This window comes from Eptesicus fuscus, chromosome 15 (genome assembly GCF_027574615.1).
Source record: "Eptesicus fuscus isolate TK198812 chromosome 15, DD_ASM_mEF_20220401, whole genome shotgun sequence".
Taxonomy (NCBI): Eukaryota; Metazoa; Chordata; class Mammalia; order Chiroptera; family Vespertilionidae; genus Eptesicus; species Eptesicus fuscus.
The window spans coordinates 62,864,788-62,888,609 of record NC_072487.1 but is presented as its reverse complement, the minus strand read 5'-3'; the positions used below and the strand labels follow the sequence as shown (position 1 = coordinate 62,888,609).

Below are 23,822 nucleotides of genomic sequence, written 5' to 3'. Positions count from 1 at the left end.
GGAAAGATAAAATCATAGGGAAAATCAGAGGAGCCGTAAAAGCCTGAGGTATGGAGACACGGGCGGAGACACCAGCATGCACGCATGCGGGGAGGACGGAGCTGGAGAGGAAGTGGCGGCTGACAGCCTGGCCAGCATTCTCTAGCAGGAAGGAGATAAAAGCTCCAGATTGCGCTGAACCCCAGCTCCGGGTGAAATCCTGGGAAGCCAGGCTCATTCTGGGGGAATCTGGGCTGTGGGGCGGAGGCACAGAGGAGCAGCAAAAGGCAGAGCTCCGGAGGTGCGCACATGAATGCGCGCAGAGAACAAACTGTTGCCTGTGCCACTGAATTGCCCTGGCGGGAAGGAGACAAAAGCTCCAGAACGTGCTAAACCCCAGTTACGACTGCACTGAACCCTAGTTCCGTGAAAGACCCTGGGAAGCCAGGCTCATACTGGGGGAATCTTGTCTGTAAGGCGGAAATGCAGAGAAGTGGCAAAAGGCAGAGCACCAGAAGCGTGCACGGGAATGCGCGCAGAGGAAGGTCTGTTGACTGTGCTGCTGAATTGCCCTGGTGGGAAGGAGGCAAAAGTGCCAGACTGCACTGAGCCCCAGTTCCGACTGCACTGAAACCCAGTTCTGGGCGAGAATCTGGGAATCCAGATTCATTGGGGGAGATACTAGACTGTTTGGCAGCGGGCGAAACTCCAGGACGCTTTTCTCTCAGAGGTGTTTGCAGGGAGTACAGAGGGACACTGAGACCCAGGAGCCTTGTGGGGCGGGGCTGATGGGAAGCCAAGGCTGTAGGCTCCACCCTGAGACTCCGCCCCATCCAGGCTGAGCACAGAGGCTTTTACAATTTTGCAAGTCTAGTTGAATGAGGCTGTCTCCCGGCATGGACACAGCTGATCCTCACAGCCAATTGGACTGGAGGTCAAATCCTCCCAGTGTACCAACAGCAATCAAGGCTTAACAACACCAAGACTTTGCACTCAGCCCACAAAGGGGGGTATCAAGAGCTACCACCTAGGGAGATTGGGGAAGCTGAGCTATAGGAAGGCAGCCAAAAGGTGAAGACACCGAGGCAGGTCACAAATAGAAGGGATGAAGGAAGGTAAAATAGTGGATGACACAGTGTCCAGAACCACGTTTATAGGGTTACTTGGGAATCTTCTGGAGGACCAAGATGGCGGCATAGGGCAGACGCCTGATTGTTGCCTACCATAACAATTTTAAAACTAAAACTGGAAAACAGAGCAGACACCATCCAGAATGATGGCTGGAGGAGATGCTGAGAGGGAGTTGACCGATGGGAGTTGGGATCGGGAAGACGAGGCTCAGCTGGGTCCCGGATCGAGGTGCGCTTGCCTGGCAACTGGTCGCTGCTGCAGACCCGAGTGCCGCTGCAGCGACCTTGGACCAGCCTGACACCGCGCACCGGGCGCACCGGAGCTTCTCTGAGCCCGCCACCCAGCGAGTTCCGTGGCAGCTGCCCCGGAGCTTTGAGAAAACGGCCAAAGGAATTGCTGAGAGGGAATTGACCAACAGGAATTGGTATCAAGAAGACGAAGCCCCGCTGGGTCCCGGGTCCGGGTGAGGCCGCGCCCCTGGGTCCAGGCGAGGCCACGTGCCCCTGGGTCTGGGTGAGGCCACACACCACTGGGTCCGGGTGTAGCTGGATCACGGGTCCGGGTGAGGCTGTGCACCCCTGGATACGGGTGAGGCTGGGTCCCGGGTCCGGGTGAGGCCACACGCCCCCGGGTCCGGGCGAGGCCACGTACCCCTGGGTCCGGGTGAAGATAGATCCTGGGTCCGGGTGAGGCCGTGCACCCCTGGGTCCAGGAAAGGCCACGCGCCCCGGGGTCCGGGTGAAGCTGGATCCCGGGTCTGGGTAAGGCCATGCGCCCCTGGATCCGAGTGAGGCTGGGTCCCGGGTCTGGGTGAGGCCGCGCCCCTGGGTCCAGGAGAGGCCACACGCCCCTGGGTCCGGGTGAGGCCATGCGCCCCTGGGTCCGGGTATAGCTGGATCCCAGGTCCAGGTGAGGCCGTGTGCCCCTGGATCCGGGTGAGGCTGGGTCCCGGGTCCAGGTAAGGCTGGGTCCCAGGTCCGGGTGAAGCAGGATCCCGGGTCCGGGTGAGGCCGTGCGCCCCTGGATCCGGGAGGGGCCACGCGCCCCGGGGTCTGGGTGTAGCTGGATCCCAGGTCCTGGTGAGGCCGTGTGCCCCTGGATCCGGGTGAGGCCACGCCCCTGGGTCCGGGAGAGGCCATGCACCCCTGGGTCCGGGCAAGGCCACGCGCCCCTGGGTCCAAGCGAGGCTGGGTCCCGGGTCTGGGTGAGGCCGTGCACCCCTAGATCTGGGTGAGGCTAGGTCCCGGGTCTAGGTGAGGCTGCGCCCCTGGGTCCAGGAGAAGACACGCGACCCTGGGTCCAGGTGAGGCTTGATCCCGGGACCAGGTGAGGACACGCGCCCCTGAGTCCAGGTGAAGCCGCGCCCCTGGGCCCGGCCGAGACCAAAACAGAGGGAGTCGGACCTGCATTACCACCATTTGTCCACCATCCAGAGCTGAAAAGTCAGTGCCGATATGTACACATAAGGAACTGGTAGACATTGAAATAGGGTCTCAAAAGAACTGTTGTCCAGAAAGAAATTCACTACAGACTGACATTTGCCTGTCAGCATAACTATTATTGCTCGTCTCACATTCGGTTCTTATAAGTATATTTCTAGTAACACATGATCTCACTCATCTAGGGGAAATGATGAACAACATAGACTGATGAACAAGAACAGAACCAGAAACAAGGAGGCATCGATCGGACTGTCGGGCCTCAGAGGGAGGGTAGGGGAGGGTGGGGGTAGGGGGGAGAGATCAACCAAAGGACTTGTGTGCATGCATACAAGCCTAACCAATGGTTGGGGACAACAGGGGGGGTGGGGTCATCCGTGGGGAGGGATGGGGATGGGAATGGGGGGATGAGGACAAATATGTGACACATTAATCAATAAAGAAATTAAAAAATAAATAAAATAAAATAAAAGAAAAGAAAATAAAAAGAAAACTTCCCTGATATAGGGAAGAAAAAACCCACACAAATCCAAAAAGCTCACAGAGTCCCAAGCAAAATGAACCCCAAAAGACCGACGCCAAGGCACATTATAATTAAATTGGCAAACACCAACGACAAAATAAGAATCTTAAAAGAGGCCAGAGAGAGACAGAAAGTTACATACAAAGGAACTCCCATCAGACTAGCAACTGATTTCTCAACAGAAACTCATAAGGCCAGAAGGGAATGAAATGAAATATACAAAGTCATGCAAAGGAAGTGTCTGAATCCAAGAATACTGTACCCAGCAAGGCTATCAATCAAAATTGAAGGTGAAATCTGGAGTTTCACAGACAAAAAATAACTAAGGGAGTTTATAACCACCAAACCAGCAATGCAAGAAATTCTAAAGGGTCTGCTGTAAAAAAAAAAAAAGGAAGGAAGGAAGAAAGAAAGAAAGAAAGAAAGAAAGAAAGAAAGAAAGAAAGAAAGAAAGAGGAAGCGAAGAAGGAACACAGGGGTAAAGAATTAAAATGGCAACAAATAAGTACCTATCAATAATAAATTTAAATGTAAATGGATTAAATGCCCCAATCAAAAGACATAGGGTAAGAGATTGGATAAGAAAACATGACCCATATATCTGCTGTCTACAAGAAACCCACCTCAGAAAAAAAGACGCACACAGACTGAGGGTGAAGGGATGGAAAAAGGTTTTCCAGGCGAATTGAAGTGAAAAAAAAGCTGGGGTAGCAATACTTATATCTGACAAATTAGATCTCAAAGTGAAGGACATAACAAGAGACAAGGAAGGCCATTTCATAATACTAAAGGGAGCAATCCAACAAGAAGAAATAACTCTGGTAAACATATACGCACCCAATACAGGAGCACCCAAATACATAAATAAATAAAAAACTCCAGGAGGATATCAAAGGAGAGATTGACAGCAATACAATCATAGTAGGAGACTTTAATACCCCACTATCACTATTGGACAAATCCTCTAAATAAAAAATCAGCAAAGAAACATCAATGCTAAATGACTCACTAGACCAGATGGAATTAATTGACATCTTCAGAACATTTCACCCCAAAGCCACAGAATATACATTCTTCTCAAGTGCACATTGGTCATTTTCAAAGATAGACCATATATTGGGTCACAGGCGAAGTCTCTTCAAATCCAAGAAGATAGAAATCATATCAAGCATCTTCTCAGATCACAGTGGCATAAAACTGGAAATCAACTACAATAAAAACATTCAAAAAATATCAAACACATGGAGACTAAACAGCATGCTATTAAACAATGACAGGGTTACCAGAGAGAACAAGGAAGAAATAAAAAACATCACGGCAACAAATGACAATGAAAACACAACAATCCAAAATCTATGGGACACAGCGAAAGCAGTCTTGAGAGGGAATTTCATAGCTCTACAAGCCTACTGCAAAAAAAAAAAAACAAGAAACAATGGTAATAAATTACCTAACCCTACAACTCAAAGAGTTAGAAAAAGAACAACAAGAAAAGGCCAGTGTAAGCAGAAGGAAGAAAATAATAAAGTTCAGAACGGAGCTAAACATCATTTGAATTTACCCATGAGCTCCTTCAAATCCTGCCTCTCTGTCTTCTCTTAAAAGGAAATGAATTGCCTGATTTTTATGCTTATGATTTCACTAGATTTCTACAGTTTCATTTTTATGTGTACACATCTCTCTCTCTGTTTCTGTCTCTCTTTCATTGCTTGTAAATATGCATATTTACATATGTATGCAGGAGACCAGGATTTATAGAACCCATGGCCCATTCCCCAGGTTCCCATTGTGATGGTGGGATATAATGCCCCTCAATCTTTTGTTCAGAGAGTGAAAGTATTAGCGTGTTTCTGGTATTCTTGAAACAGCACTGGGTTCAGAAACAAGAGAGATTCACTAACACACTCAACTTCCAGTTCAGTTTGTTATGAACTCGGAATTGCATTTTCCCTAATGTCAACTGAGAAGACAAAAACCTTTTGGAATCACCCTGTCCCAGTAGCTGCTTTGTGGTTAATATCATTGTTCCTCCAAGGATGAACTCTCCAAGTGCCTGCTATCAACAAACAGTTTTCCCCTCAAGGGAACCAAAGGCAAAAAAGCAATTATTCCAGTTTGTCTCTAATTTGGAGGCGGGCGGTGTACAGTTGGCCACTCACCACCCCCTGGGTTTTCTCCATAATCTATTAAGTTAGAACCCACACCCATTGCTCAGAGTGTTAAATAAGTGTGTGTCTGCATATCTTTCCTATTTGGGTTTGAACCAAGAATTCTTCTCCCTGCTGTGATGTACTTTGAAACCTGAGAGGCTCCACCTGCTTCACTGTATTATATGTCTTCTAGAGAGAAAAAGTGGAACCTTCCCATGCTGCAGCTGAAGGTGTAAGTGCTCATCACCTAAAAGGCAGTATCAGAGCAGGAGTGGAATTCACTATTCAGTGGTGTGATTGCATGTGTTTGTGTGTTTGTGTGTGTCCAATGTAAGTTACTGATCTCTAGCCTGTCCCTGCAGCACCTCACACCAAAGGATAACAGAGAGCTCCATGTAGTTTAATTTATCTCAAACTGATCCTCTGTCTAATTTTTCATGAAATAGAAAAAACATACTTCCTCTTGCTTATTATTCATCCCCCATTAAGTCTTACTGGTTTTTCCTCCAATTTTATCCCAATTCTGTAATGATCTTCAGCTTCTGCCATAATCCAGGTATAAGCAGGTATCACTTTTGTACCTGAACTACTGCTATGTCATCCTAATATTTCTGCTAACACTCTTGTCTTGCTATAATCTGTTCTCTGCCCAGGAGCCAGCCTACTATTTAAATGTCTTCATTCATTCCTTTCCTTAAACATTTTCATGAGTGTTCTGTTGCTGTGAGAATAGAATACAAACTTTCCATTATGGCAGAAAAGACCTTACATAATCTGGTTCCCAGATGAATCTCCAACCGCATAACGTTCCCATGGTGATATGCTCCTGAATTTTCTCTGTTCCTCAAACACCATAGCCCTGTCTTCTCCACTTAACTAGAATGACCATTTTTATAATCTCCACATGACATGTGTTATTTTTCAGGACTCATCTTAAAAAACACATAAGACAAGGTTTCCTCACCACCTTAGCCTCTTGTAATTGGACAATATCTATCAATATTGTGAATGTGCATCCTCCTATTCCATTTCTAAGTTTTATCCTTCAGATATACACTGAGTGGCCAGATTATTATGATCTCTGAATGCATAATAATCTGGCCACTCAGTGTAGACTGACCACAGAGTTGGGATTTTAAAATAAGGTTTTCCGTGTATAAGAATTGCATTGTGGGTAGGTAGAAATAAGCAGAGGACTTACTAGCCAGAGGCTTGGGGCCACTATCTCCTGGTTCCTTAATATATCAAGATTTGCAAGCTTTCCCTTATATATAAATATACTGAGTGGCTCTAACTTAAAAGCATTCAGAGATCGTAATAATCTGGCCACTCAGTGTATATACTAATGTGAAAATGGCATATGAAGAACGTTATTGGTGAAATATTGTTAGAAACAGAAGAATATTAGAAACAACCAAAATTTCCATCAGACAGATAGCTAGTTCTTTCATTGTGGTAGGTAAACTGATTACTATTAACATGGGAATGACTAGCAAAACTGAATGTGCAATTCATCTCAGGTAAAAACATTAAATTAACAGGACTTTTAATGTAATAGACTAAAAAATGTATGAATTTTAGATATAATTTCAGTCAAATTGGGAGAATTGGTAGATAATGTAAACTTTAGTTAACCCACAAGATGAATCATGAGTCCTACAGTGAGACACTTTCTCTGCTCTCAAAGAGAAGGATCTTTAGATTGAATATTTATATAATATGTGGATTCTATTTTTTAATAGATAGATCATGCTGTTTTCTTTCCCTATTATTTTGTGAGTGTTCACATGGGCAAGTCTAAGACTAATTGACCTTAAAAAAAGAGAGAAAATGATAGTATTGGCAAAGTATAAGAAGTGTTAGAATCTGACAAGAAAAATATCAGTTATGAATCACTGGCATAAAACCTAGGGTAGGAACCCGAAATAAAGGTGGGCACTTACAAACTTTATTCTTTGGCAGATCCAAGATATGACTGGGGAAATTCCTGGTGTTGTGAGAACTTAAATAAGAGTGATCTGGTAAGAACTATGGGAATAAGGTGGGAATTTGGAAGAAGAACAGACATTTTTCTCCACATTCCATGACGATTCATTTAGAAAGAGTGATGCTAGACTGAAAATGTTGAGAAGTGGAAAGGAATTATCTTAAAGGAAGGACCGATGGCTATGTAATAAACTTTTTCTCTAGATTTATTATGTTATTGACATAGATTCTTCTCCTTAATACCTTTGTGTTATATGTGATGTTTCCACCAAGCCCTCAAATTCTGATTTCTGGGAGATCCAGGGTTGTCTAATCTTAACCCAATCCAAGGAAATAAAGCATGGTATAAGAAGAACTAATGAAATAATTTCTGGAGATAGAAAAATATAATAAAAATCCAAAGCATGTGTGAGAAGCATAAGAAGGTTAAAAAAGGAAACGAGCCTCTGGCATGGCCTCTATTAGTGTTTCTAATAACTGGTTACTGACCTAGCCTTGTCCCTAATTTACTAATCTCAGATTTCTGTCATGAATTCCTAGACTTCTCAAATTTGAACCTGACCTGACATAATCATCATTCTGATGGTTCGTGGTTTTTCCAGAAAAGATTGCATTGGTTTCTAGGTGGACATATACTATCCTAATATCAGAATACCATTATCCCATTAGTGGGCAAAAAGTATGAGTTGTTTGGGTTAAAATTCATTTACTGACTAATTGTTATATTCCTATTATGTTGTAGTCATAATGATTTCACATTCTTTAACATCTCCATCTCTTTTTTCATCTACAACAAAACAGAAGATCATGAGGAGGAATAATCAGAGCAGTGTGTCTGAGTTCCTCCTCCTGGGGCTCCCCATCCCGCCAGGGCAGCAGGGCATGTTCTTTGCCCTGTTCCTGGGCATGTACCTGACCACGGTGCTGGGCAACCTGCTCATCATCCTGCTCATCAGGCTGGACTCTCGCCTGCACACGCCCATGTACTTCTTCCTCAGCCACCTGGCCTTCACTGACATCTCCTTTTCATCAGTCACAGCTCCAAAGATGCTCATGAATATGCATACTCAGGATCAATCCATCTCCTATGCTGGATGCATTTCCCAGGTGTATTTCTTCATATTTTGGGGGGATCTTGATAGCTTCCTTCTCACCTCAATGGCCTATGACAGGTATGTGGCCATCTGTCATCCCCTCCACTATACAACCATCATGAGTCACAGCCTATGTGTTTTGCTAGTAATTGTGTCCTGGGCCCTATCTTGTGCTAGTGCCCTTTTGCACACCCTCTTCCTGGCCCGTCTTTCTTTCTGTGGAGACAACACTCTCTCGCACTTCTTCTGTGATCTCTCCACCTTACTGAAGCTGTCCAGCTCAGACACCACAGTCAATGAGCTGCTTATCCTCACCGTGGGAGTGGTGATCATTACTGTGCCATTCATATGTATCCTGGTTTCTTATGTCCGCATTGGGGCCACCATCTTGAAAGTCCCCTCCACCGAGGGCATCTGCAAAGCCTTGTCCACATGTGGCTCACATCTCTCTGTGGTGTCTCTGTACTATGGAGCAATCATTGGGCTATACTTTTTTCCTTCATCCAACAACTCCAACAACAAGGATGTCATTGTGGCTGTATTGTACACCCTGGTCACTCCCATGCTAAATCCCTTTATCTATAGTCTGAGGAATCGGGATATGAAAGGGGCTCTAGGAAATATACTCAGTAGAGGAACATGTTCCTCATGATCTGCACTGTTTCTCCCTATTGATTGGTTATATGATCTGCTCATCCTGCACATGCAACGTGAGCATCCTTTCCTCTCCAAATAGCTGCTTCGTAGTGAATCTCGAAGTGGCAACCCATCTTCTGTCTCTGTTTCAGCTTGGACTTAGTTTTCTTCTCTGTTTAGTTTTCTTGTTCATTTTGGAATCATGCAAAAGGTATATTAAAAACATACCTGCACAGCTATCCTTTCCTAAATGTCTTTTTTAAGTTTTCATATGATATCCCTTGTCCTACAAATAGTGTATATAGTCACAGCTTTATTTTTTATATTCTCCAAACTTTATATAGACAACACAAATATTTATTCTGGCAGTTTCATGACTTTATTTGAATGTTTAATTTTTAATACATTTGGAATTTATTTTTTACAAATGATATTACTTAGAAATTGAGTTTAATTTTTGTTTCTAGTTTCTTATCACTTGTCCAAATTTGGGTTTTCAGTTATGTTTTTAGATTGACATTTTAAGCTAACAAAATAACTTAAAACAGTGTCAGTGAACTTCTCTAGGTTTTTTAAATTTCCAATGGAGTTCAGGAAGTTGTGGGAACATTTGTGGTTAGTCCAATGATTGAATCTACTACCAGCATTTAGTGGTCAGTGGCCAGGAATGATGAATGGTTTGAAATGCACAAGAAATCTTGCCCAACAAAGAACTGCCCTATTCAAAGTGTTAAGAGTAACCCATGGGAAAACACTGATAGCCAAACATGCAAATATTTCCCCATTTTCTTATGATCACTTTCCTTTTCTTTTTAACAGTGTATTGCTTTATTGGGATGGGGTTGAGAGGGGAGACACCATGGTGAGGAACGAAATCAATTAAAGGAATACTAACTCAGGAAGCATTAATGTTAAAATAGTAGTACACAAAATGGTTAACTGCAATCACTTTCTTAAAAGGACATGATTCGTGCAAGAAAAACTTTAATTGCCATTGCAAAAAACATCTGGATGAAGTAGAAATTGTTTTCAATAACACTGGTAGAGAATATGTTCTAGAAATTGAAGGTAACTGGATGTAACATGCTGGCAGCAATTTAATAGAACAGTCCCAGATGGTTAGGCTGAGGCCAACACCTAATGAGGACAAAAGCCTTGTCTATGGGGAATTTTGGATGAAACCTGGAGAAATATTACACTGTACATAAACAAATTGAAGAGTTGTCCCAAGTGTTGTAAAGTTTCATACAGTAAAAGTTTTTTTCAACATGCACTTCAGTTTCACAGTAAGAGTGGCATAGGATGCCTAAACACAGAAGAAAGCATTCATGCAAGATACCTAACTCCTTGATATAATAATGCATACAGTTCAAAATGATTACACTATCATTATATCTAGGGCTTTCTGTGACTACAATGGGGTGGATATGGAAAGCATGGCCCCCGGTATCAACATCTAAAAAGCAGCAACCATCTTATTTTATGTGTGTTTCCTTTTTGTGTTTTTTTCTTCGTTTTTTCTTAAGCAACTCTGCTGCTGTTGCTTCTTAGCAAAACTGGTAAAAACAAAGTTGTAATCATAGAGCACAGCACTCTGGCAATCAAGATATTTAAAACCTTCAATCTTCTAGGGCAATGGTCGGCAAACTCATTAGTCAACAGAGCCAAATATCAACAGTACAACGATTGAAATTTCTTTTGAGAGGCAAAATTTTTAAACTTAAACTTCTTCTAACGCCACTTCTTCAAAATAGACTCGCCCAGGCCATGGTATTTTGTAGAAGAGCCACACTCAAGGGGCCAAAGAGCTGCATGTGGCTCGCGAGCCGCAGTTTGCCAACCACAGTTCTAGGGCAAAGAAAGCACTGTGCGACATTTAAAACTCTGGTTTACAAACAAGGTGGTCACAAATTTTTCTGGCTTGAAGACGTCCAAACTTTCCTGATTAAGTCTTCATAGGAGGTCTGACTTAAGTTTGTTTCAAAGCTAACATAAGAAAATTTTGGTTCTGGAGTGATGTGAATGGCCCAATACATTCCATTCAATTTCATGCCATTCATCGAATACCCACAAAGATTGAACATTGTGGCATCAATGACAGAACCTGGTATCAGTTCACAAATTCCACTCTCATGAGTGACATCCTTTGCAGTAACACCATCTTTCATGTAGAACTGGTCCATAACTGCTGGGTCAAGCTCACTCATCAGAATTTCCAGGGTTTGATCTGGCTGACTGATTACCCTACTCTCTGGGAAGTCTAAAGTACCAACAGTCAGAATTCATACGTCCCATGCAATATGCTGCTCCATTTGGGAAAACTGCATTAAGAAACTCTATTTCTTCCTTGAAATTCTGGTGTGGGCACCCTTGGTGAGAAGCTTTGAAATTCTTACGAGAATAAAAGAAGCTTTGAGTTGAGTCAAACCCACTGTAATCTCTAGCAAGTTTCAACAGGGGAACCAGTGCTTTCAGCAAGAGGGTGGTATCCCATGTCTTCAAAATGAAACATCTCTTGGAGACAAACATGTTACTCTCACTGAGTCCACAAGCTTCCTGCTTGTTTTTGTCACACTTAGGCTTGAACATTGCACACCCTTCAAAAGTATGTCCCACTCGGATCTTGGGATGATGCGAATATCCCCAGATTCTTGACTTGCAATGAGTTGCTGCTTGGAGAACCAAACGTCCAATAGCTTCTCAGTCCCTTTGAAAAAAATGTGCAGCTTCCATCACCATGAGACTAGCGAACAACTAACTAACCACCACAGAAAATCACTAAATTAAATCTCTTCTCCCGCCGCTGCGGATTGTTCCAGCTTCCTTTTTTATTTTTTACTACAGTTTTATGTTAACTTTTTAAAAAAATAATAAAATTTTCCCAAATTTGTGTGTGTGTGTGTGTGTGTGTGTGTGTGTGTGTGTGTGTGAAAAGGTGAATGTGAGTCTGTTGGAAAAAGAAGCAGATACACTTCAGTCTCTCAGAGTCGGCTGGTGATTTCTGTGCAGCTCAGCCTGCCCAGATTGGACCTGGAGCACCACACCTATCATCTCCTGGCCCAGCTGGAGTATCCAGAATCTACTGAGGCAAAGCCTGAGGGACAGGAAGAGTGAGGGATTTGTAAATGTGTACATTTGAGGGGGATTAGGGAGGGGGTTATGCCTCACTAGGAAAAGCCTCCAGAGTCTGGAGCTGGGCCAGGAACACCCTCAGACAGCAGATAGCAGTCTGAGAATGCTTCCTGGGGTGGAGACTGGGCTGAGAGTTCTCTTAAAGGCAGTATAATGTTTTTCTGTAAAAAGGCAAATGGAAAGCCATTTGTCTTGGTTAATCTTTCTCCTCCTCCATTTTCAGTGCCAGGTTTAGAACATTGTCTATCACCAGTCCCACAGCTAGAGCCAGCTACTATGCCAGTTTCAGCAGCAGCAGCAGCAGCAAATCTAGAGTCAGTCCACTGCTAGAGCCAGCTCCAGACGTAAGAGTCAGATCCAGTACCACCAGCTCTGCCACCCATTCAAGTTGGAACTAGCACCAGTTTAAAGTTAGAGCCAGTCTCAGAGCTAGAGTTAGCTCCATCGCCCTCTCTAGCACCAGCTATAGAGCTAGAGCAGCGCCAGTGCCAGAGCTGGAGCCACCTCCAGAACTGTTTTCACTTATTGTTATAGGGTGCGGGGAAGAGGAGAGAGAGTTCAACCAAAGGACTTTTATGCATGCATATAAGCATAACCCATGGGCACAGTCAGTAGGGGGGGTGAGGGCATATGCTGGGGGGTGGGAATGAGTGGGGAGAGGTCAATAGGGGGGAAAGGATTCATATGGAATACTTTAAACAATAAAGAATTTTTTTTAAAGGAGAAAGATAGGGGAGATCAAGATGGTGACCAGCAGGAAGGTAGGGAGGGAAAGAGTGTGAGAGAGTGAGGAACCCATAGAGGAGAGTGTAGATGTGTGTGGTGTGTGTGTGTATGAGCTAGGGACAGTTAGATTCTGCAGGTCCTCCAAGGGGCTGCAAATCGGGCAGTCTTAGACGGCAGAGCCCCGCGCACAAAACGGACACTTCTGGGCAGCCAGTGCGGGCACGGAGACCACGCCATCTTGAGAAACAGAGCTGCCTGAGACTAGGATCCTGGCCTCAGACACAAACCAGGACCCTGCAGCCACTGGGGACAGAGAACTGCAACCACAGCTTCAGACCAATAGACAACAAGAATCCAGACTTCTCGGCAGCAGATTGAGTCAAAGAGCCTATCCCCTCCGTGCAGGCTCCTGGATAGCGCCATAGTAACTGATAGACCCGCCCCTCGCCCAAGCTGCAATGCCCCTACTGGGAACTTGAGAGCACGCAGAAGGGGAAGCAGCTTCCCTTCGGGAATTTGGCACCCTTGAAGCAGCTTCCCTTCAGGGAATTTGAGTGCGAGCACGGGACTCAGCTCCCTTTCAGGGAATTTAGCACACGGGACTCAGCTCCCCTTCGGGGAATTTGAGAGTGCACGAAGCCCTAGCCGGTTTGGCTCAGTAGAGAGAGCGTACACGGACCCCAGCACTGCTACTGGAATTTGAGAGACTGAACCCGAAGCCCAAGCAGGGCAGAAGTGCCACCTGACTTTGACTTTGGACAAGCGCACACAGAAGTCAGATTTCCACAGCGCAGGCACACCACAGAGCTATTGTGCAACCCAATGAGCACCACCAACTTGACTCTGTTTCTTACCATGTGCGCCTGGGATCCCTGACTCACAGTGCATTCACACTAAGAGCCAGTGACTCCAATTCTTGGTGCATGCACACACAGGGACCCTGATTCTCAGCAAGAAGCTGCACCAGGCAACGGAGACTCTGACACTCGATTCTTGGTGCAGACAAGGGAAACTCTGACTCCTGGTATGCGCTAAGGGACTCATTTTCAGCACATACCAACAGTATGGTGCAGGCAGGGTCCCTGATTCTAAGTGTGCACACAAGACACACTGAACACTGGGGACACTGACCCTGGGCAAGCCTGGTTCTCACCAACACATGGCAGCCACACGTCCTAGTGTCAGAGCACTTCAGTGAAACTTGGGTGGTGAGAAGTTCCCACAGCAAATTGAAGGTTGAACCTTCTGGTGATAGTCAGAATGGGGAGACGACACAATCCACAGAGGGGGAAAAATGAGGAGTCACCAAGAAAGGAAATTAGTGAAATTGAAGCATGCAACATGACCGAAAAAGAGTTCAGAGTAATGGTCGTAGAATTTATACATCGGATGGATAAGAAAATCAACAACTTATGCAAGAACCAGGAAGAAATGAAAAGTGATATAGCTACAATCAAAAACACCATGGAAAGTTTCAACAGTAGACTAGAAGAAGCAGAGGACCGAATTAGTGAGTTAGAAGATCAGATACAGAAACAAGCTCAATCTGAACAGCAATTGGAGGAAAAAAAAATTAAAAAGCAGGAGGAAAGCCTAAGGGAGCTTTGGGACAACATGAAACAAAGTAACATACATAAAATAGGGCTGCCAGAAGGATAAGAAGAGCAGCAAGGATTAGAAAATCTATTTGAAGAAATAATGACAGAAAACTTCCCGGATATGGGGAAGAAAAAAGTTACACAAGTACAGAGAGTCCCAAGCAGGATCAACTCCAAAAGACCCACACCAAGACACGTCATAATTTCAATGGCAAATATAAACGACAAAGAGAGAATCTTAAAGGTGGCAAGAGAGAGACAGAGTTACCTACAAAGGAACACCCATCAGATTATCAAATGATTACTCAACAGAAACACATCAAGCTAGAAGGGAACGGAAGGAGGTATACAAAGTGTTGCAAAGCAAAGGACTGAATCCAAGAATACTCTATCCAGCAAGACTATCAATAAAAATTGAAGGGGAAATCAGGAGCTTCACAGACAAAAAAAAAGGCTAAGGGAGTGTATCAACACCAAACCAGCAATGCAAGAATTGCTAAAGGAAACACTGTAAAAAGAAGAAATAAACAGGTAAGAAGGAACACAGACACAAAAATAGATATGACTAAAAACAAATACCTTTCAGTAATAACTTTAAATGTAAACGGACTAAATACTCCAATCAAAAGACATCGAGTGGCTGAATGGATAAAAAAACATGACCCATATATATGCTGTCTACAAGAGACCCACCTCAGAACAAGAGACTCACACAGATTGAAAGTGAAGGGATGGAAAAATATCTTTCAGGCAAATTGAAATGAAAAAAAAACTGGGGTAGCAATACTTATATCTGACAAAATAGACCTCAAAGTAAATGCCATAACAAGAGATAATGAAGGCCACTTCATAATACTAAAGGGATTGATACAACAAGAGGATATAACCCTGATAAACATATATGCACCCAACACAGGAGCACCCAAATACATAACAAAACTACTGGAAGATACCAAGGGAGAGATCACCAACAAAACAATCATAGTAGGGGACTTTAATACACCACTGACATCACTGAATAAATCCTCTAGACAAAAAATCAGCAAAGACACAGCAATCCTAAATGACTCAATAGATCAGATGGACTTACCTGACATCTTCAGAACATTTCACCCCAAAGCCACAGAATATACGTTCTTCTCAAGTGCACATGGGACATTTTCAAAAATAGACCACATATTGGGTCACAAGCAAAGTCTCCCCAAATTCAAGAAGGTTGAAATCATACCAAGCATCTTCTCAGACCACAATGGCATAAAATTAGAAATAAACTACAATAAAAACAATCCAAAAATCTCAAACACTTGGAAGCTGAATAGCATGCTATTAAATAATGACTGGGTTACCATAGAGATCAAAGAAGAAATTAAAAACATCCTGGAAACTAATGACAACAAAAAGACAACAATCCAAAATCTATGGGACACAATGAAAGCAGTCCTGAGAGGGAAGTTTATAGCTCTACAAGGCTACCTCAAAAAAAAAAATGGTAGTAAATCATCTAACTCTACAACTCAAAGAATTAGACAGCAACAAGAAAAGCCCAGAGTAAGCAGAAGGAAGGAGATAATAAAGATCAGAGCTTAAGTAAATAACATAGAGACCAAAAAACAAATACAAAAGATCAATGAAATCAAGAGCTGGTTCTTTGAAAGGATAAACAAGATTGATGAACTTCTAGCCAAGCTCACCAAAAAGCAAAGAAAGAGGACCCAAATAAACAAAATGAGAAATGAAAGAGGCGAAATAACAACAGACCCCACAGAAATACAAAGGATTGTTAAAAAATACTATGAGCAACTCTACTCCAAATAACTAGACAACCTAGAGGAAATGGACATATTCCTAGAAAAATACGACCTTCCAAAACTCAATCGGGAAGATTCTAAAAATCTCAATAGGCCGATAACTATGGAAGAAATTGAAGCAGTCATCAAAAAGCTCCCAGCAAACAAAAGCCCAGGGCCAGACGGCTTCACAGGAGAGTTATAATAAATATTCAAGGAAGAACTAAAACCTATCCTCCTCAGACTATTCCAAAAAATCCAAGAGGAAGGAACACTTCCAGGCTCATTCTATGAAGCAGGCATCACCCTAATACCAAAACCAGATAAAGACAACACAATGAAAGAGAATTATAGACCAATATCCCTCATGAACATAGATGCCAAAATCCTCAACAAAATTCTAGCAAATCGGATCCAGCAATACATCAGAAAGATCATACACCATGACCAAGTAGGATTTATCCCAGGAATGCAAGGATGGTACAATATCCGCAAATCAATAAATGTGATATATCACATCAACAAATTGAAAGATAAAAATCACATAATCATATCAATTGATGCAGAAAAAAGCATTTGACAAAATCCAACACCCCTTCTTGATCAAAACACTCAGCAAGGTGGGAATAGAAGGATCGTACCTCAACATAATAAAAGCCATATATGAAAAATCCACAGCAAACATCATACACAGTAGACAAAAACTAAAAACATTTCCCCTAAGAACAGGAACAAGATATGGATGCCCACTCTCACCACTCCTGTTCAACATAGTACTGGAAGTACTAGCCATTGTGGTCAGACAAGAAGAAGAAATAAAAGGCATCCAAATTGGAAAAGAATAAGTAAAACTGTCCTTATTTGCAGATGACATGATATTATACATAGAAAACCCTAAAGACTCCATCAAAAAATTATTAGACTTAATAAATGAATTCAGCAATGTAGCAGGATACAAAATTAATGCCAATAAATCTATGGCATTTCTTTAAACCAATAGTGAACTTATAGAAAGAGAGACTAAAACAGCAATCCCATTTATCATCGCACCAAAAAAATTAAGATACCTGGAAATAAACTTAACTAAGGAGGTAAAAGACCTATATGCGAAAAACTACAGGACACTGAAAAAAGAGATAAAGGAAGACATAAACAGATGGAAGAACATACCGTGTTAATGGGTTGGCAGAATCAACATCATGAAAATGTCCATACTACCCAGGGTAATCTACAGATTCAATGCAATTCCCATTAAAATACCAATGGCATATTTCACAGACCTAGAAAGAACTTTCCAAAAGTTCATCTGGAATAAAAAAAGACCCCAAATAGCTGCAGCAATCCTGAGAAAGAAGAACAAAGTAGGTGGGATCTCAATACCAGACATCAAGCTGTATTACAAAGCCACTGTTCTTAAAACAGCCTGGTACTGGCACAAGAACAGACATATAGACCAATGGAATAAAATAGAGAACCCAGAAATCGACCCAAAGCACTATGCCCAATTAATATTTGACAAAGGAGGCATGAACATAAAATGGAGTCAGATAGTCTTTTCAACAAATGGTGTTGGGAAAATTGGACAGATACATGCAAAAAAATGAAACTGGACCACCAACTTACACCATACACAAAAATAAACTCAAAATGGATAAAGGACTTAAACATAAGATGGGAAACCATAAAAATACTAGAGGAATCCAACAGGAAGAAAAATCTCAGACATATGCCAAAGGAACTTCTTCACTGATATTGCTCCTAGGGCAATGGAAACTAAAGAGAAAATAAACAAATGGGACTACATCAAAATAAAAAGCTTTTGCACAGCAAAAGAAACCATCAACAAAACAACAAGAAAGCCCACTACATGGGAGAACATATTTGCCAATGACATCACCGATAAGGGTTTAATCTCCAACATTTACAGGGAACTCATACAACTTAACAAAAGGAAGATAAGCAATCCAATCAAGAAATGGGCAATGGATCTAAATAGACACTTTTCGAAGGAGGACAGAAGGAAGGCTAAGAGACATGCTCAAAGTCACTAATTATCTGAGAGATGCAAATCAAAACAACAATGCGGTATCATCTCACACCCGTGAGAATGGCTATCAACAAACGACAAATGTTGGCGAGGATGCGGAGAAAAAGGAACTCTTTTACACTGCTGGTGGGAATGTAGACTGGTGCAGCCACTGTATTCAGTATGGGGTTTCCTTAAAAAACTAAAAATGGAACTCCCATTTGACCCAGTGATCCCACTTCTAGGAATATATCCCAAGAAACTAGAAACACGAATCAGAAAGGATATATGCACCCCTATGTTCATAGCAGCACAATTCACCATAGCTAAGATTTGGAAACAGCCTAAGTGCCCATCAGCAGATGAGTGGATTAAAAAACTGTGTACATCTACACAATGGAATCCTACGCTGCAGTAAAAAAGAAGGCGTTCTTACCATTTGCAACAGCATGGATGGAACTGGAGAGCATTTTGCTAAGTGAAATAAGCCAGTCAGAGAAAGATAAATACCACATGATCTCACTCATTTGTGGAATATAATGAACAACATAAACTGACGAACAGGGACAGATCCAGAGGCAGAGAAGCATCTATCAGACTGCCAGACCTCAGAGGGAAGCTAGGGGAGGGTGGGCGAAAGGAGATCAACTAAAGGACTTGTATGCATAAATATAAGCCTAACCAATGGACATGAACACCAGGGGGCTGAGGACATGAGTGGGGGGGGGGTTAATGGAGGGATGAGGACACATATGTAATACCTTAATCAATAAAGAAATTTTAAAAAATAAAATAAAATAAATAAATAAAAAAGAGATAGATTGATTAGTGGTGGCTCCTAGAGGATGTCAATGGGAAGGGGCTCAAAGAAACTCTGTGGAGTAAGGTCAATGCTTTGTATATTCATATGTATTTGTTCAAATGGATTGACTAGTTCAGTAATATCTGAGCATGTAAAGTATATATTATAATAAAAATATAAGAAGAATGTAGGCTATTTAATTTTCTTTCACCTTTATGAGTTAAAAAAAAAACCACAACACAAGAGTAATATGTGGTGATAAATATAAGAAGATTTACCTCTAGAGGAAATTACTGGGAGAGGCATGATGAAGGATTATTTCTCTATTTGGCTGCTAATTTCAGGAACGTATTTCTTTGGAATTCATGAAACAGCACTTAATGCATGCTAATTTTTCTGTATGCATGTTATACTTCCATTAATAAATATTTTTTAAAGAATCATTTGAATCTACCCATGAGCTCCTTCAAATCCTGCCTGTCTTCTCTTAAAAGGAAATGAATAGCCTGATTTTTATGCTTATGATTTCACTAAATTTCTAGTTTCATTTTTATGTGTACACATCTCTCTCTGTTTCTGTCTCCCTTTCTCTGTGTGTGTTTATATGATATTTATATATGAATGCAGGAGACCAGGATTTATAGAAACTGTGGCCCATTCCCCAGGGTCCCATTGTGATGGTGGGATATAATGCCCCTCAATCTTTTGTTCAGAGAGTGAAAGTATTAGCGTGTTTCTGGTATTCTTGAAATAGCACTGGGTTCAGAAACAAGAGAGATTCACTAACACACTCAACTTCCAGTTCGGTTTGTTATGAACTCGGAATTGCATTTTCCCTAATGTCAACTGAGAAGACAAAAACCTTTTGGAATCACCCTGTCCCAGTAGCTGCTTTGTGGTTATTATCATTATTCCTCCAAGGATGAACTCTCCAAGTGCCTGCTATCAACAAACAGTTTTCCCCTGGCAAAGGCAAAAAAGCAATTATTCCAGTTTGTCTCTAATTTGGAGGCGGGCGGTGTACAGTTGGCTACTCACCACCCCCTGGGTTTTCTCCTTAATCTATTAAGTTAGAACCCACACCCATTGCTCAGAGTGTTAAATAAGTGTGTGTCTGCATATCTTACTTATTTGGGTTTTAACCAAGAATTCTTCTCCCTGCTGTGATGTACTTTGAAACCTGAGAGGCTCCACCTGCTTCACTGTATTATATGTCTTCGAGAAAAAGTGGAACTTCCCATGCTGCAGCTGAAGGTGTAAGTGCTCATTACCTAAAAGGCAGTATCAGAGCAGGAGTGGAATTCACTATTCAGTGGTGTGATTGCATGTGTTTGTGTGTTTGTGTGTGTCCAATGTAAGTTACTGATCTCTAGCCTGTCCCTGCAGCACCTCACACCAAAGGATAACAGAGAGCTCCATGTAGATTATTTTTTTATCTCAAATTGATCCTCCATCTAATTTTTCATGGAATAGAAAAAACATACTTCCTCTTGCTTATTATTCATCTCCCATTAAGTCTTACTGGTTTTTCCTCCAATTTTATCCCAATTCTGTAATGATCTTCAGCTTCTGCCATAATCCAGGTATAAGCAGGTATCACTTTTGTACCTGAACTACTGCTATGTCATCCTAATATTTCTGCTAACACTTTTGCCTTGCTATAATCTGTTCTCTGCCCAGGAGCCAGCCTACTATTTAAATGTCTGCATTCATTCCTTTCCTTAAACATTTTCATGAGTTTTCTGTTGCTGTGAGAATAGAATACAAACTTTCCATTATGGCAGAAAAGACCTTACATAATCTGGTTCCCAATCAAATCTCCAACCTCATAACATTTCCGTGGTGATATTCTGAATTTTCTGTTCCTCAAACACCATAGCCCTGTCTTCTCCACTTAACTAGAATGACCATTTTTATAATGTTCACATGACATGCTGTTATTTTTCAGGACTCATCTTAAAGAACACATAAGATAAGGTTTCCTCACCACCTTAGCCTCTTGCAATTGGACAATATCTATCAAAATTGTGAATGTGCATCCTCCTATTCCATTTCTAAGTTTTATCCTTCAAATACATATACTAATATGAAAATCGCATATGAAGAATGTTATTAGTGAAATATTGTTAGAAACAGAAGAATATTAGAAACAACCAAAATGTATATCAGACAGATAGTTAGCTCTTTCACTGTGGTAGGTAAACTGATTACTATTAACATGGGAATGACTAGCAAAACTGAATGTGCAATTCATTTCAAGTAATAATATTAAATTAACAGACTTTTAATGTAATAGACTAAAGAATGTATTTTAGAGATAATTTCAGTCAAATTGGAAGAACTGGTAGATAATGTAAACTTTAGTTAACCCCCAAGAAGAATGATGAGTCCTCCAGTGAGATACATTCTCGGAGCTCAAAGAGAAGGATCTTTAGATTGAATAAATATTTACATAACATGTGGATTCTATTTATTAATAGATAGATCATGCTATTTCCTTTCCCTATTATTTTGTGAGTGATCACATGGGCAAGTCTAAAATAATTGACCTGAAAAAAGAGAGAGAAATGATAGTACTGGCAAAGTATAAGAAGTGTTAGAATCTACAAGAAAAGTATCAGTTATGAATCACTAGCATAAAACGTAGGCTAGGAACTGTAAAAAAAGGTGGACACTTATACAGTTTATTCTTTTTCAGATCCAGATATGACTGAGGGTGGGGAGTATTTCCTGGTGTTCTGAGAACTTGAATAAGAGTGATCTAGTAAGAACTGTGAGAATTTGAAAGAGGAACAGACTTTTTCTCCACATTCCATGACGATTCATTTAGAAAGAGTAATGCTAGACTAAAAATGTTGAGGAGTGGGCAGGAATTTTCTTAAAGGAAGGACTGGTAGCTTTGTAATAAACTATTTCTCTAGATTTATTATTATTGACATAGATTCTTCTTAATGTCTTTAAGTTACATGCATTGTTTCCACCAACTTGCCAAATCCTGATTTCTGGAAGATCCTGTGCAATCCTCTCAGTTGTCTTATCTTGATCCAACCCATGAAAATAAAGCATGGTATAGAAACAATGTTATTAATTAAATATTTCTGGATATAGAAATATATTAGACACATGCTTTGGCTGAGAGTCATGGGAAGGTTAAGAAAGAACAACAGGCTCCTTGGAGGGCCTCTAGTAGTGCTTCTAATAACTGGTTACTGACCTAGCCTTGCCCCTAATTTACTAATCTCATATTTCTGTCATGAATTCCTAGACTTCTCAAATTTGAACCTGACCCGACATGATCATCATTCCGAAGGTTCATGGTTTTTCAAGAAGATATTGCATCGGTTTCTAGGTGGACATATACTATCCTGATATCAGACCACCATTAGCCCAATACTGGGCAAAAAGCATGAGTTATTCAGTTAAAAGTTATTCAGTGAGTAAAATTCCGTTATTCAGTGAGTAAAATTCATATACTCACTAATTGTCTTGTTTCTATTATTTGTAGTCATTAAGGTTTCACATTTTTTCACATCTCCATCTCTTTTTTCATCTACAACAAAACAGAAGATCATGAGGAGGAATAATCAGAGCAGTGTGTCTGAGTTCCTCCTCCTGGGGCTCCCCATCCGACCAGGGCAGCAGGGCATGTTCTTTGCCCTGTTCCTGGGCATGTACCTGACCACGGTGCTGGGCAACCTGCTCATCATCCTGCTCATCAGGCTGGACTCTCGCCTGCACACGCCCATGTACTTCTTCCTCAGCCACTTGGCCTTCACTGACATCTCCTTTTCATCAGTCACAGCTCCAAAGATGCTCATGAATATGCATACTCAGGATCAATCCATCTCCTATGCTGGATGCATTTCCCAGGTGTACTTCTTCTTATTTTGGGGGGATCTTGATAGTCTCCTTCTCACCTCAATGGCCTATGACAGGTATGTGGCCATTTGTCACCCCCTCCACTATACAACCATCATGAGTCACAGCCTATGTGTTTTGCTAGTAATTGTGTCTTGGGTCCAATCCTGCGCTAGTGCCCTTTTGCACACCCTCTTCCTGGCCCGTCTTTCTTTCTGTGGAGACAACACTCTCTCGCACTTCTTCTGTGATCTCTCCACCTTACTGAAGCTGTCCAGCTCAGACACCACAGTCAATGAGCTGCTTATCCTCACCGTGGGAGTGGTGGTCATTACTGTGCCATTCATATGCATCCTGGTTTCTTATGGCCGCATTGGGGCCACCATCCTGAAAGTCCCCTCCACCAAGGGCATCTGCAAAGCCTTGTCCACATGTGGCTCCCACCTCTCTGTGGTGTCTCTGTACTATGGAACAATTATTGGGCTGTACTTTTTTCCTTCATCCAACAACTCTACCAATAAGGATGTCATTGTGGCTGTACTGTACACCCTGGTCACTCCCATGCTAAATCCTTTTATCTACAGTCTGAGGAATCGGGATATGAAAGGGGCTCTGGGAAATATACTCAATAGAGGAATGTGTTCCCCATGATAAGCACTGTTCTCCCTAATCATTGGATATAAGATCTGCTCATCCTGTACATGCAACATGAATATCCTTTCCTCTCCAAAATCTGAAAGATTAAAAAGGATCTGCCAGTAATTTAACTATCTACCAGAACAAAACTCAGCACCTTTAAAACTAAAATATACTTTATACTAAATGAATCTTTCAAAATTTCCAGTAAACATTGAAAAATTACTAAACACAGTGGAAACCAAGATGGCAGCATAGGTAAACACCTAAACTGCTGCCTCGTGCAACAATTTCAAAACTACAACTAAAAGACAAAACG

General features: G+C 41.8%; 2 protein-coding genes, 1 non-coding gene and 1 pseudogene across 3 annotated transcripts; 2 read left to right on the top strand and 2 right to left on the bottom strand.

Annotated features, from left to right (window-relative positions):
- Positions 1-8,015: 8,015 nt before the first annotated feature.
- On the top strand, positions 8,016-8,954 carry LOC103304549 (olfactory receptor 50-like). The gene has a single exon (XM_008161411.2). It carries the CDS (start codon positions 8,016-8,018, stop codon positions 8,952-8,954), a length of 939 nt encoding a protein of 312 aa, XP_008159633.2.
- A 1,143-nt stretch (positions 8,955-10,097) lies between these two features.
- Positions 10,098-11,671, bottom strand: LOC103304547 (S-adenosylmethionine decarboxylase proenzyme 1-like; annotated as a pseudogene).
- Positions 11,672-13,905: 2,234 nt separating this feature from the next.
- Positions 13,906-13,990, bottom strand: MIR9215A-2 (microRNA mir-9215a-2). Its single transcript, NR_130508.2, has one exon. It is a non-coding gene; the product is annotated as a microRNA mir-9215a-2 (primary transcript).
- An 8,763-nt stretch (positions 13,991-22,753) lies between these two features.
- Positions 22,754-23,518, top strand: LOC129151581 (olfactory receptor 50-like). Its single transcript, XM_054726857.1, has one exon. It carries the CDS (start codon positions 22,754-22,756, stop codon positions 23,516-23,518), a length of 765 nt encoding a protein of 254 aa, XP_054582832.1.
- Positions 23,519-23,822: the final 304 nt, after the last annotated feature.